Source organism: Cydia pomonella, chromosome 8, assembly GCF_033807575.1.
Source record: "Cydia pomonella isolate Wapato2018A chromosome 8, ilCydPomo1, whole genome shotgun sequence".
NCBI classification, from domain to species: Eukaryota; Metazoa; Arthropoda; class Insecta; order Lepidoptera; family Tortricidae; genus Cydia; species Cydia pomonella.
The window spans coordinates 5,438,325-5,454,184 of NC_084710.1; the positions used below are offsets into that span (position 1 = coordinate 5,438,325).

General features: G+C 42.1%; 2 protein-coding genes across 2 annotated transcripts in view; both read right to left on the bottom strand.

Annotated features, from left to right (window-relative positions):
• LOC133520308 (zinc finger SWIM domain-containing protein 8 homolog) overlaps positions 1–13,522 on the bottom strand; it is a gene marked incomplete at its 5' end in the record, with an annotated part of 41,497 nt that extends 27,975 nt beyond the window's left edge. The window contains 3 exons of the mRNA XM_061854677.1: positions 9,768–9,931; positions 10,797–11,045; positions 13,333–13,522. Coding sequence (XP_061710661.1) covers positions 9,768–9,931; positions 10,797–11,045; positions 13,333–13,522 — 603 coding nt within the window. The remainder of the gene's footprint in view (positions 1–9,767; positions 9,932–10,796; positions 11,046–13,332) is intronic.
• On the bottom strand, positions 545–4,549 carry LOC133520422 (uncharacterized). Its single transcript, XM_061854814.1, has one exon. It carries the CDS (start codon positions 4,257–4,259, stop codon positions 804–806), a length of 3,456 nt encoding a protein of 1,151 aa, XP_061710798.1. The 5' UTR covers positions 4,260–4,549; the 3' UTR covers positions 545–803.
• Positions 13,523–15,860: the final 2,338 nt, after the last annotated feature.

A 15,860-nucleotide genomic window follows, 5' to 3' on the forward strand; every position in this document is an offset into this window, starting at 1 on the left:
ACATGAAGTACGCAATTCTAGTTTGGTATACGAAATCTTAATTCAACTATTACAGTGAACGAGTAGAAAAAATACTTTTAAAATAATTCATTATATGCTACATATAATGCACTCTCGGATAATGTGATTTACATTCAAAGCTGTATTAGTATTTGGATTTTTTGGGAAAACCTTGTACTTTGGTGTAGCCTGGAAAAGGTTTAACCTGGACTTAGAAATAACTTGAACGTCTTTGAAACTTAGCCTTATTCTTCAAACAGAGACAGTCCTCATATAAAAATAATCATAAAGTTTTGCAGTTTTAAAGTAGTGTCAGCAGCGACGGAATATATTATTGGTTACTCGTATTCTAGTTCGTTGACCAAATTATATGTTAGTCGCTAAACACTACAACGGTTCAATAGCTATTTCGAGAGCCACTCGCTTAAATACCTTCACCCAAATGTAGATATTCACGCGATAAATTTAAATACATTTAAGCATAGTATTTGCTTAAATGTATTTGTTAATGGTAGGCACTGGCGCGAGGAATGAAAAGCAGGAGTAAACTTGACAATGAAACTTTTATTTTAACTTTCGGATACAGGGTCGAGTTAAACCGATCGCGTCTAGCAGCGGACTGCCGCCGGCGCATAGCAACGTAGTGCACATTACTTGCATAACATGTCATACAATTTTGAACCTTAAGTATTAGTAACTAAGTATGTATTTAACATGGCAACTTTTCCTTAAAAATAAACTTAACTAGTTACATATGTACCTATAGTGAGCGCATCGCTAACACTCCCCACCCCAGTGCTGACTCAGCACTCTAAACTTACGGGAATAGGAGCGATGCGAGCCGCAGACCTCCGGTAAGTCCCGGTAGCCGTCCTCACCTCCACTAAACGGATCCGTCCGTCTGCGCCAGGAATTACCTGCGTGATCAATCCCTTCGGCCACATATTGCGGGGAGAGTTGGGATCTACCACCAGAACGAGGTCCCCTACTTTTAGCGGCTTCCGCTCCTCTAGCCACTTTGTCCTAGGCACGAGGGTGGGTAAGATTTCTCTTAGCCACCTCTGCCAGAACATGTCAGCGAGCCTCTGCGCCTTCCGCCATAGTTTCCTCAAGTTGAGATCAGAATCATCGAACTCTCCTACAAGAGGGAGTCGCGATGATGACCCTAAAAGGAAATGATTAGGAGTAAGAGACTCACCGTCAGCAGGATCGACAGACACGTGCACCAATGGACGACCGTTGACCATGTTCTCAACTTCTGCCATTAATGTGGTCAAAACTTCGTCCCTTGGTGCTCGTTCTTTTAAAACGACTTTGAGAGCCGTCTTTACTGAACGTATTAAACGTTCCCACGCCCCACCCCAATGGGGGCTGGCGGGGGGAATAAAAGTCCAATCCATGTTGTTATTAACCCCCTCAGCTTTTAGAACGTCCATAGCTAGCGCCTCCATTGACCGACGCAACTCTGTGTCGGCGCCCCTCAGATTAGTACCGTTGTCCGAGTACAGATGGCGCGGCCAGCCGCGCCGCGCCGCCATGCGTCGCAACGCCATGATAAGCGAGTCGGTTGTAAGGGAGGCAACCAGCTCGATATGAATCGCCCGCACTGTGAGGCATGTGAATAGAACACCATATCTTTTCTCTCTGCGGCGACCCACCGCGACCTCCATTGGCCCAAAAAGGTCCAACCCACAGTGAAAAAAGGGTCGGTGATGGTGTTCTATTCTGGCCTCTGGTAAATCGCCCATGCGCGGTACCTGAGGTTTGCTCTTCATTATCCTGCACAACATGCACCTTGACGTCACGAGTTTTACAGTAGGTCGAAGTCTAAGTACCCAATACCTTTGCTTTATTTCGTTTACCACCATCTCCTGACTTCCGTGGGCCGCTTTCACATGGTAATGCCGGACGATTAAGCGTGCTACCTGATGACGGCCGTCCAGGATCACGGGTCTCTTGACGTCCAGAGGCACATCTGATGCGGCGTCAATGCGCCCGCCCACGCGAAGTAGTTCATGTTCGTCTAAAATGGGTGATAATTTTAATAACTTACTTGCTCGATGTAAAGCCCCGTGCGCCTTAATTCTGGCTAAGTCTGCCCCAAAAGACTCGTTTTGCGCGTGTTTTAGTAAAAGTATCTCAGCGCGCTCCATCATTGCGCAATCGATCTCGACCGCCTGCCCTTTGCACCTAGCGATGAACTTTAGCACTGCCGCCGTGGCACGGGTGAGACGAAGCCACGAAGAGAAGCGCTGTGGGTCCGGCACTGGTATGCATGCAGGTTCGTCACGCACCTGGACGACTGCTACGCATTCCCCTGTCTCCTCCTCGTTACAGGTCGGTATTATATCCTTTGGCCATAGACTTTCGTCAGCGTATAAAAAAGAAGGACCTTTGAACCACTCGCTCTGTAGGGCTAGATCAAACGAGTCCCGCGTCGCTAAATCGGCAACATTTAGTTTCGTAGGAATGTACCGCCACTCGTCAACGCGGGTAAGGTCGTCAATCTCCCCCAAGCGATTTGCTTCAAAGGCCTTATACGTACGATTTTTGTTGAGAATCCAATGTAATACAGTTGAGGAGTCACACCAGAAGTAACGCCTCGTTGACGTCAGTTTGTGCTCCTTTCCAATTGCATTGGCTAGTCTTGCAGACAACAATGCAGCTTGCAGCTCAGCCTTCGGTATAGTCAGCTGTTTTATCGGCATAACTCTGCTTTTGCTGGCAATAAATGCAACATAAATAGTGCCGTTATCCTCCCAGCGCCAATAGCCCACAGCTGACATCGCCTGAGAAGATGCATCGCTAAAAAAATGCATTTGTAAATTATTATAATATGAGTACTTACTACTCGATGCGGTCGTAGCAGATGTAGATGCCGCTACGCCCTCGTAGCATTTCGTAGCACTGTGCGTAGGTGCGTGGGTCGCAGGGGGAGAGGTATGTGCCGTTGCGACGATATCCACACAATCTTGCATTTCGCTCGCACGCGCTGTAGCCGATTGGCTGTCCCTTACCGCATTGCGCGCGGCTGTGCAGTACCACCTAGGTATACGGATATCTTTAATTACCTTCAAAAGGTCGACCCATTTTCGCCACTTGTGATAAATTTGGTCTGGAATGTAATCCTCCCAATCCAACTGTAAGCGCCAAGCCTCTTGAAGCATAATTCGGCCTTGAATCGTGAAGGGTGCTAAAAAACCTAGTACATCAAATATTGACATAATTACTCTTAACATTACACGTTTCGTAGGCCTATTCTCACCTTCAAGTACGTCGCTCGGTATACGTTTTAATGACAGATCGAAGCCCAATATGTCATCAGCAGGGTACCAAATGAGACCTAAGGTACGCTCGCTCTCATGTTGCTGGCCGACTTTGAACCTTACAGCAGCAGTGCCTAAGGTCTCCTTTGGCACGCTGTTTAAAACTGCGACGCTGTTGCTCGTCCAATTTCTTATTTCTAAGCCGCCCGCCCTGTGGATATAACTGACATTTTTTACCATTTCGATCGCTGTCGCCTCGTCGGGCAGGCTGTCGATGTAGTCGTCCATGTAGTGCGAGTTGACGATGGCATCGACGGCGGCGGGAAATGACGATTCAAATCGCTGGGCGTTTTTATTTTTTACAAATTGCGCGACAAATGGAGCACAATTTGCGCCGAAAATAAGTGACGTCATCGCGTACGTCTTCATGTTTTCTGTGGGGTTGTTTCTCCACAGAAACCTCAGCGCGTCCTGGTCATCTTGATGGATCTTGACTCTCAAGAACATGTCTCTAATGTCACCTGTTACTGCAATTGGATGTTCCCGAAAGCGCAGCATTATACCTAAAAGTGATGACAATAGGTCAGGTCCTGTGAGCAAATAATCGTTCAGGGAGCTACCACTTACCTGACTTGCAGCATCAAAGACCAGACGAAGTTTTTGCTTATTGGGGTTGTCTACGCCGAAATGAGGTAAGTAATAAGTCTTCGGCGTGACCTCAGTGTTAATTAGTTCCATAGCGTAATCATTTTCTAACAAATGATTGACCCTTTCACGGTACCTTTCGGCGAAACCTGGATTCTTACCCATTTTGCGCTCAATACCCTTCATCCTGGTAAGCGCGTTTGGGCGGGAGTCGGGCATGGGGCGGTGTTCGTCCTTCCACGGAAGGCCGACGTACCAACGCCCATCGATGAGCTCGGCGGAGCGCTCCAGCTGCGCGACGGCGCGGGCGTCGTCGGCCTTTTGCCGCACGTGCGTCGTCACGCCCATGGAATCTAGCAAAAATGAGCGCCTAACATCTTCGTGGATTTCCCTTAGGAGGCACTCATCTGATGTGGTATCGTGATCTGCTCCGCTATCTGCAATAAAAAGGTTAGTATGCACAGCGACAGATGGCGGGCCCCTGGACGGACGGACAGTCCGCGGCACGCACACTTTCCCATGGACACTCCAGCCGAGGCGGGTGAGTGTAGCTGATGGCTCATTATATTTGCCCTCCCGTATTTGAATAGGTATTACAACATGTAAGTTATCTTGACCTAATAATAATTCAGGTTCTGAATCAGCGGTACAAAATTTATGTTTTATATCAGCTAGGTGAGAGTAATTAACTAATTTTAAATCAGACAATGTTTGTATTGGCAAACTCAATTCTTCAACACAACGCAATTTAACATTATAAACCTTATTGTCCATACCTTTAAGGTCGACATTCACTTTTGTCGATTTGTACTCAAGTTCGTTATCTTTAAACGCACCGTGAACTCGCAATGTCTGTGAATTACCACGTAGACCGACGCGTCGCGCGAGATTAGCACTTATTAACGAGACGGAAGATCCATCGTCCAATAGCGCGGTGCTATTTACCATACCGTTAGGTCCCTGTACATGCACTGGTACTACTTTTAACAACACTCTGCTGTCGGTCGCTTTTATATAAGTTAAAGTTTCCGTCACTGGCTTGAACGCGGGATCGCGCGGCGCGGCTTCTTTTATCGCGGTACTATTATTCGGTACACTTGCACTCGGCAGCGGTGCGGGCGCCGCCGTGACGTCACGCGCACTGTTGTTTACCGGATAATGTAGTAGGCGATGATGTGGAGCTCCGCAGCCGTCCTTGTCGCACGCAGGGGCCTTGCAAGTATCGCGTTCATGCTTGGAGATAATGCATTTGTAGCATAAACCATGTTTTTTTACATGTTGCCATCGTATTTTTCGCAACGCCTTCTTAAATGGTTTGCATTCCGTTATCTTATGCACAGCTGTTCGGCAAAATAAACATTTTAAATCGCCTTCTTCAGTTTGTAGTAAAACAGTTTGTGTACGGGAAGATGAATGTTCGCTAGATTTGTTTTTATACATATCGCTGCGCGTAGTTGTTAAAAAACTTGCAGTTGTAGAAATCTTTAATGCTTCGTCATTAAGAAAATCCGATAGAATGACTAACCTCGATTTCTGGGCATCTTGGAGAAGTTTAAAACTGTAGTCCGACCATTTGGAGATAAGCACAGTGGGCAGCTTGGATAGGATGATGGAGACGATATTCATGCCATGTAGGTACTCCTCGCGTCCTACTGCTCGCACAGCTTCTACGAAATTTTGAACCTTCACTGCGAACATAACTATATCCTTATGATATTCGAGTTGCAAAGGCTGTAGCTTCTTGATGTCTTGCAGAACACGAGAAATGATGCTGTCGGGGTTTCCAAAACGTAGCTCCAAGGTCGACATTACCCGGTCGGGCGACGTGGCGCTGATAAATAATGCAGTGACAGCATCACGTGCGGCTCCTTTAAGACATTTACGAAGCCTCCATAAATTTTCTTTATCTGTAAATCTACAGACCTCAGTAGACTCCTGGTACGCCTGTTTGAACTGAAGCCATTCTAATTGGTCACCAGAAAATTCAGGTAGGTCCTTAGGCGTGCTAATGCGGCTGAGTAAACTGGCGTTAGGCACTTGATTGCTAGCGGTCGATAGGTCTTTTAGTGCGCCGGCTAATAATTGCACTGTTTGGTTGAGCGCACTGACGGTACCTTCGGGCGCAGGCGGCGCTGCCGGCATGAAGCCATCGGCGGCGGCGCGCGGCGCTAAGCTAGACGCTGGCCTCGGCTGAGCTTGCTCGGTGAATGCAGAGGGTATCACAGGTGCAGGCATCTGTGCTGGAACTGAAATGTGCAGCGCGTCCGTTGTGACTCCATTGTCGGGGGCTTGCTGCTCCTCAGGTAGTTCCGTGTGGATGCTTTGGTGCTCAACCCACGCATTGATATCTTTGCGAAGAGGTGCATTGCCATCGAATTGTGAACTGTATTCTTCTAGGTCCTCTTCGTCACTATTAAGAGCTGCAAGTTGCGCGTCTAAGGTTTTATTAATTAGATCCATTTGAATCGCAGCCTTTTCCTTTGCGGCGTCCAAAATTAATTGCTTTCGCCTGGCTTCTTTAGAGGCTGACGATCTTCGTGAGCCCTTGCTGCTCGGGACGACACCCACATGTGACGCGGCAGGCTTTATGTCGGGAATTGGCTTAAATTGCTGCATTGGTTCAGACTTTATGCTGCTTGTCGCATTTAATTTGTATTGTAGAAACTTCTTGACCATCGGATCCAAAGGTTTCTCGATTTTTTCGGGCGTAGTTTCATTGCACGGCGGTATAACCTCACTTTTTCTTTGTTCTTGCTCGCGCGCCATGTGTTCCGCGTGCTCCCGACGTGCCTTCGCACTACGCGTTTCCATTTTTGAAGGCGTTCGGTGTATCGGCATTATCCGGTTCGAAGACCACTTTGTTAATGGTAGGCACTGGCGCGAGGAATGAAAAGCAGGAGTAAACTTGACAATGAAACTTTTATTTTAACTTTCGGATACAGGGTCGAGTTAAACCGATCGCGTCTAGCAGCGGACTGCCGCCGGCGCATAGCAACGTAGTGCACATTACTTGCATAACATGTCATACAATTTTGAACCTTAAGTATTAGTAACTAAGTATGTATTTAACATGGCAACTTTTCCTTAAAAATAAACTTAACTAGTTACATATGTACCTATAGTGAGCGCATCGCTAACAGTATTTAAATTTACAGACACTCACAAGCCATAAGACTTATAAATTTAAGCATGTCCACTAATCAGTGGCAATACTCATAATTAAATTGAAAAGAGTAATCCGTTTGTTCTTGTATTTTAGTCAGTTTAACACGTTTTGTCTAGACAGTCATCTCTAATACGTGATCCTATTAAAAATGAGTCACCAATGCTAAATTTTAAGGGGCATGCCAACGTAACGACATTGAACACCACACCAATAGTAAAAATGTAGTTATGAAACTTATTAATGTTATGATTCATAAAGCTTTGGAGGTTACGTTTTATTTAAATATGTGGTTTGAATCGATGGTTTTGTGGCCATAAGGACTCCGTTGTTATTTGTTGCGTAATCCGACTGTTTAGCCTCAGTTTTAACGTTTACCTTAAATTTACCTTTTGGTATTAGCTTTAAAATTAGGGCCAAAGACTAAAGCAGTTTCTAATAGAAGAGTCGTCTTTAGTTATAGCTTTTATCTAGCAAATACATTACGTAAGACGCAAAAATATAAGACATGTTTTTAGGCGGTTATCACACTGGAGCCTCACTCGGTAAGATAAGATCAGTGTAGTAACAGTCTAGGGCTTTTGAGTAACTTATTGTAGAAAATGTTATTGGTTAAAAAAAAGCCGATTCTTCTTTTCTACATAATTTGTCAGACTCTATTTTTACACTGAAAGAAATGTTTGCATAACTGTAACAAAATTTTGGTTACTGTTTACACAAAAATTGGGACTTGCGAACTATGTGTTATATGTTACAAAACCGATTTGGCTATCAGTGTTCAGGTACTGGGTATACACTACAAAATAAGTTTGTAAATTTATGCAAAGTTTATTTTCTTATAACCGTAGTTTAGTTATTTAGTAAAGTTACAAAACCAGTTCGGCTTTCTATTTTTTTCAGTGTAACGGTGTGCTTTACAGAATAAATAGGTATTACAGGGTGTTTATTTCGTCACCTGCAATAATTTGCGGGGTGAATATATAGGTCATACTGAGCAACTTTTACTATGGGACCAACCCCGAAATCGCGAAAAAAATTGACTCTCCAATAGAAAATGTCAAGGTCAGGGAGCCAAATGTATGAAACAGACAATTTGATCTATATATTCAGACCGTAATTTATTGCAGATGACTAAATAAACATCCTGTATAATAAACGAAATAAATGTCATAAACAAAGGAAAAAATTACCAAGGCCTCAAAATGATCAAGGGTTTATTTCGTTTATAATTTAAATATTAGTGTGTCTACTTGTAAAAATCAATTAAAATATTTTCATAGAAAGTGATTAATTTTTTCTTAGATATTATAATCTCATATTTGACCGTTAGTTTCGATTCTACCACGTTTTTGCACGTTGATGAGGCCAAAAATAAGCTTCTTTACTTATTCCTTTGCTAATCGTGGCATTGGCAGTTTACGTTGTTAGCGCCTAATGCCAAGGCCGCGCCGGGAAAGCCGCTACGCGACAGCACTTAGAAGTTACATTGAAATATCTAATCGCATCGCGATCACGTAAAAGCGATAGGTATTGTTGCCATGCCATTGTAAATTTGAAGTAGGTAAATTACTATTTGTCACATTTGAAACTTCGCGGCAGTAAAATAAAATGTGATTTTCGCGAATTAACATTAAGCTAGCTGTGCAATAGCCTATTGCCGATAGGTATCTAAGATGTAGTAATTGTGTTTTTTGCGTACTATCCAAATTATCATATTAGGACATTTAGCTATATATTAACTCACTTTTAATTTTTCTTAACTAACTATAGGTATGCTTAATGCTTTACCTCGCCTATCTCCTCCCGCTTCCTTTTCGCGGACCGGATTGGAAAAACTCGCCAGCCGTATTCGACCCGCAAGCAGTAGTTTGGAGATTTCGGCTATAGAACCAACTAAACCAAGCTACAGAAAAGTTGAACTGACCTATAAGTCGATTGAATAACAAATAGACATAATACCTACCAAATGTATCCTGTAAAGGCACACGGCGACGATATGCGAGCACCAGTGCGCTGTGGATGAGCAAGTGCAGTTGCATGACGATATTCGCTGTCTGCCGAACATCACCGCCACGCTAAACTGAGCTCTATGTTAAACAGAATATGTACCAAATGTATCCTGTAGAGGCAAACGGCGACGATATGCGAGCACCAGTGCGCTGTGGACGAGCAAGTGCAGTTGCATGACGATATTCGCTGTCTGCCGAACATCACCGCCACGCTAAACTGAGCTCTATGTTAAACAGAATATGTACCAAATGTATCCTGTAGAGGCAAACGGCGACGATATGCGAGCACCAGTGCGCTGTGGACGAGCAAGTGCAGTTGCATGACGATATTCGCTGTTTGCCGAACATCACCGCCACGCTAAACTGAGCTCTATGTTAAACAAAATACGTACCAAATGTATCCTGTAGAGGCACACGGCGACGATATGCGAGCACCAGTGCGCTGTGGACGAGCAAGTGCAGTTGCATGACGATATTCGCTGTCTGCCGAACATCACCGCCACGCTAAACTGAGCTCTATGTTAAACAGAATATGTACCAAATGTATCCTGTAGAGGCAAACGGCGACGATATGCGAGCACCAGTGCGCTGTGGACGAGCAAGTGCAGTTGCATGACGATATTCGCTGTTTGCCGAACATCACCGCCACGCTAAACTGAGCTCTATGTTAAACAAAATACGTACCAAATGTATCCTGTAGAGGCACACGGCGACGATATGCGAGCACCAGTGCGCTGTGGACGAGCAAGTGCAGTTGCATGACGATATTCGCTGTCTGTCGAACGTCACTGCCACGTTGAACTGAGCTCGAGGCATGTTGAATGACACTGTGGCTGATAAGTGGAAACCTGGACGAAAAAAATAACCATTTAAAGCACAGATTTATACTTTACTTCAACTAACCATCTAAAAAGCCTAGATTCGATGAGAAAGCGTTGCTTTTTATGCCATCAGTACACATGGCGCTTAATCTGCATGTTCGTGTTGAATATATTTCTTTAATATGGTAAACTTAAATTACGCCCATATTTTCAGGTGAGATAAGGACTTTGGAAACTGGGTCAAAGGTTTGATTACAACCACTACACTCTGGCAAGGCATAAGTATATGCTACTTGTAATAATTACCTACTAAACTATTCGAATCAGCTTTCTATAGAAAACAAATAAAATAACAATATGTCTGGAGTACCTAACAGCAACACATTTAGCTGATGATTCGCAAAACCTTATCGAGTTACAATAAGATGTCAATGATGTTAATAGTACAAGAAATGGCTCTTAGGGATGGGGTTTAGAGCACAAATTCTAGAGCACGCATTGGACCCGGGTATGACCTTCAACTACGTGCAGAAGAAAGGTATGAGCACTGTGAATGTTATCTCGCTTTGTGTGGTATAGGGCACAGCGGATGTCATTCCAGATCTAGATCCAGATCCCAACTGGGAAAGTACCTCTTACCTTACAGAAAACCGCAGCCAAATAACACTAGACCCTACACAGTGTTGAGTTTCTGCGGTGAGTAAGGTTGCCAGAGCTCAACAAGGCTGCAAAGTGTTAGGGTCGGCAACGCTCATGTAACTCCTCTGAAGTTGCAGACGTACATAGGCTACGGAAACTGTGATGGTAAGGCAGGCCGTATGCTTGTTTGCCACTGACGTATTATAAAAAAAAACCCTGCAAAGAATAAAGTGTTAAATGAAAAACAACTTACCAATCTGTAGTACATCCTTAACAGCTCTATCTCTAAACAAATGCTCGCCCCGTTGGAACTCATCTGCTGACCCGTTCGCCAGACATGAATACAGTCTGATGTCATCTTCGCTGTCCGGGAAGCTCCAGAATGCGATCTGCAGCTGCAGCTGCTCCGGAACGGGTGGGTAGACATGTTCCACTAGTTCGAAGGGTATGTGGCAGGCGACGCACTTTGCTGCTAACTCGCTTAGAGTTGATACTGTCTTCTCTGTAACAATGAATTTAATTTTTTTCTTAAGGCCGGCTACACGGCGTCTTAAAACACTCGATTCACTATTTACAAATTCAAATTCGTTTGAAGGTGCACTAATCGTCAAAAACATAAAATAATAATAATTTTTAGAACCCTTCTAGTTATTTTTAACATTTTGAACGCTTTATGTCATGAGCACAATCATCACTCAAACGCCAAGCTCCCGAGCGCAAGCGAGCTAATGTAAACCTTACTCAAAAGTGTGAAGGATACTTTGACAGCGTCTGCCATAACCACACGACACGACTAGTAACAACGACTTTAGGTGTTCTTGACGTTCAAAAGGTTAATATTTGAAGTATTTTTAGCAGTAGCAAAGTAAGTAGCAGCACACAAAACACCCATATTCCAAATTTCATTAACATCTTATATTTTCCCTTAGAGGTGAGTCAAAATTAGGCCCATGAGGGCAAAGCCGCAGGCACAGCTAGTGAGATAATAAGTGTTGGTAACTAAAACATGTTTAGATAAAATCTGATAAATCTATAAATACTCAATGGACTGGCCTAAATAAAGATTACTTCAATTCAATATCAAAATGTACACTCAGTGTATAGCAATAAATACTATAATAACATTAGTAGATCAGGTACTACAATAACACTTTACATACAGTGGGCTAGAGTAACCCAACAGATTTTAAAGTGTAATTTTGACCACATTTATAGATTCAAATGTCATACAAAGTTTTGTGAAATCAATCTTGTTTTCGAGATAATGTCAATTTTTATGAATTTTGCTTGCTTTAATAAGTGATACAGATAATATGTATTTAGTAGATATATTTAAATAAAAAAAGAGGAAAACAAATGTATTTAGTAGATATATTTAAATGAAATCACCATACTAAATATTCACCTAGCTATTTGGGTTTCCATTGTGGATGAAAACTAAATATTTCATAAAATTGGTATGTTAGTTCTCATCCACTAAATTCCTCCAAAATTTCTTTATAAAAACTTCATAAAACCAGTAATTTTTGGTTTTATTATACTTCTAAGTATACAGTCATATATGTTAAAAATATTACTTAAAAAGCTAGGAAAGTAATTAAACTTCCCATGAACATTTCCAGTCTGAACTTTTTTTCTTGGTTTTATGATCTCTGAAAGGCATCATAGATCAACAAATATATTTTATTTTTAATTCGATTTCTATTCTTCAGACATAAAGGATTGCAAAAAATCCAAAATTGTGCGGGATTGTAGATTTATACTGAAATTATACACAATTCTTTGAAGCAACTCCATAAAGTGGATGGAAACTAGTGCTGGACAGTAACTAGCACACTAACCTTACCTACTGACAGAAATCAAGTTTTAAAAATGTATCATAAAAAACTGTATATAAAAAAAGATTACATATTCATTGTAATGTTTTTTTTTTTGGCTACAAAATAATAACCACAATACACAAAGTAAATTTAAAATAAAACGTAAACAAAGAAAATTGCACGGCAGTACTTTTAATGTGACACAAACTTTCTAATATTGTATTCCCACAACTATTTATTTAGGAACAAAGTTAACATCCAAGATTATGATATAAATACACACATATTCAATATATTAATTTAGATAATATGAAGAAATATATAATCTATATACTTAATATTGCTAATTTTAGTTAAATATGATAACATCTTGGGTCAAAATATTAAAGACCTTAAGGTAAACATGAAGTAGACACCTTTATAAGTAGCTAAGATTAGGTATGCATACTAAGAATTATTTGAATAGTATATCCCAAAACAACTATTAATATTTTTTTTCCTTTTAAGATTAGTTTTAAGTGACAAAACATACAGGGAATCTCAATTATGACTATTGAATCAGTGAAAGTTGTGAAAGTACAGACAATGTATGAAACTTTCTATCAGCTGAGAAAAGTAAATTGCAGTGAAACTAAAAGTCAAATTTGATACACAATGTTGTTTGAGAATGTTGAACAACAAAGAGCAGGGATTGGAAACCAAAGTATTATTATTAACTGCTCGGTCGACTCAGAGGTAAATGACTTCACAGCACCTGTTCTTTGTATGTAGATACGAACTATGTATGTGCCTATACTACACTACTTCACTTTCATTGAAAATAAGATCAAAACGCATATATATCAACAAATCATGACATAAAACTAGTTTATTTCAGGGTACAAAGGCGAGTATTGTGAGAAATTAGGTAATGCTGGCCTAATTTCGGCCGATCGAGACAAAGGATCAGCTGTGTGAGAGAAGCTTTACCTTGAACGGACTTTTTCGCGGAACGGTTGCCGAATGAGTTCTGTAGATTCGGCCTTCTCCATCCTCGCCAGTTGTTGCACAGGCTTTCAGGCTCCGAGCTCCAACTGCACAACGAATCACCCTCGAAACGTTCCGAGTCCTCAAACTGAAATGGTCTCCCTCTTCCCAATCGAGCAGGGGAGACCCCACGTCAACCGGGGCAGCTTGTCGGCCCCCTTTTCCATTGCTATTTGACGCCCCCGCCACTTTAGAGCGATTTATAGACTTTAATTCTCAATAAATATCGCTGGATGACTACAGCGAATTACCACAGGGGATATCCACAGTCACTGGGCATAACTATATTCATAAGTAGTACGTGTTTATGTCACTGTATAGAAACTTTTGCGAAAAGGTAATAAGGAAATAAAATACATCACAAACATTAACTAGTCTATTCTAAAATGAAATGATCTAAATAAATCCCTATCGAGCACAATAACAAATATGGCCGAACAACGTCCCTTCCCCGTCTATCTATTTCAATAACTATCAATAAAAAAGTATGTATAGTAAGTAGCAGATGATGTTCTCCAGGGTACCATGATTGTACGCTAGGTGGCGTTTACATCAAAACTATATTTAGGGTTCTGTACAAACATATTCAATGGTTCAGTAACACAACGCTATAAAAATTATTGAATACGCATATAAAGTCACTTTCATTGTAAAACAGTTGCATTATTCCTGTTTCAATATCAATATCGTTTATTTCAAATATATGACTTCCTTGGGCGAAAGCTAAACCTACAATAAATACTGTACCAATACCAACCATCGCAACGAAACAACATCATTGATATATTACTTTATTGATATATTAATCCCAAATGACTGAATAGAAGGCACAAATCACTTCTAATAATATTTCAAGGTACCCTAAAAGAGAAATGCTGAAATAGTTGCAAGAAAATTAGTGATTATGAACATTTGAACAGTTTGTTATGTTTTTTTATAAGATAATTAATTTTTGTATAAACTCTACAACGGGATGGAGCATCGAGACAAACCTTACTTGTTTAACTTGATACTTAGTAAATAAGTTTAAAAATAATTTTTGTAATTACCTGATTTAAAAAATTATATTTATTGTTAACATAAACAACATCGCCTACCAATTTATCTACGCTGATCGTAATAGGCGTAGGCCTGAGGCGACTTAGCGTTCCTAGTCGCCTTGACGTTTGACAAAATGACAACGTCATCACATTGAAATTTTTTACAAATCACAAACCATTCAAAATTTCAACAACATCTATAGGGAGCGTGCATGAACTATATGAGGCAGCACAGGAGCCGTCAGATTTTTGGCGTGAGGCGTAAATGTGATGTTTTTTGTTCCGATGTAGCCCACAAGATGGCAGAACCTACTATGCACAAGAAAACACTTGACGTGTAAATGTGCCTGTTTATGGTTCCGATTGAGACCACAAGATGGCAGACCCTCCAACGCGCACGGTCCCTATAGATGGTCTACATCTGTTGGGATCACCTATCTTCGACGAGGCCATCCCAGCTTTCCTCAATTAATAGTTACGTCACTGAGCTCTGTTCAATTTCAAAATTCTGCTTGCTCGTTCCAACATTTACGTATCTGCTGGACCAGCAGATCTTATTTGGAAATTTCCTTAATTAGCCTTAACAACATATTATGAATTTGACCAAGACCATAGATTCGATCCTAAAGTCCCAAATTGAATATTAACGACCATTTTAGCAAGCAGGCCTGGACTCAGGCTTGTCTACTGGTAAGATTCAGCGGCTTGGGAATCCAGAATAATTCTGACGTCGCTTTGCCGGAATTCCTGTCCTCCATCCATAGCACGACTGATCACATAGATATATAAAGTCCTTAAAGTCCCCACGACTTCAAACCGCGAGATTGCGTGCTTGTCCATACAAGTGGCCCCATGGCCATGAATGCTTGGCTGACAGGGTTGTGTCCAAATTTGCCATCCAGACTTAAAAGACATAGGGCATGGGACACGATAACCTCCGTTACCACTCTGAACTCACTCACTCACACACACACACTGTAGCTACATCATCAGGTAAGGACCTCGTGAGACTCTTGGCAGCATTGAAACGAGAGTTGAGTCACTGGCTTCAAGCCTATCCCTCGCCCAACACAAGTACCTTAATCAATCCAAGTACTCTGCGCATAGCCGTTACAATCTGCGCAGACCAAAACTACTTTTTGTGGGGCTCTAGTCGACCGGCTTGGCTGTCACGATATTTTCTGCTCCTAGGGCGCCGGCTGTCTGTCTCGCCACTCCACCCTTAACGACATCCTTAGAAGGGCTCTCGTCAGTGCCGACGTCCCCGCAGCTCTGGAGCCCCAGATCGTGCGTGACGATGGCAAGTACCTGAACGGGACTTCGTTGAACCCCTGGAGGATTGGCCGTGCACTGGTGTGGGACGCGCCAACACGCTGGCGGCGTCCTACATTTCAGCGACCAGCAGGCGTGTCGGGGAGGCAGCGGACGCCT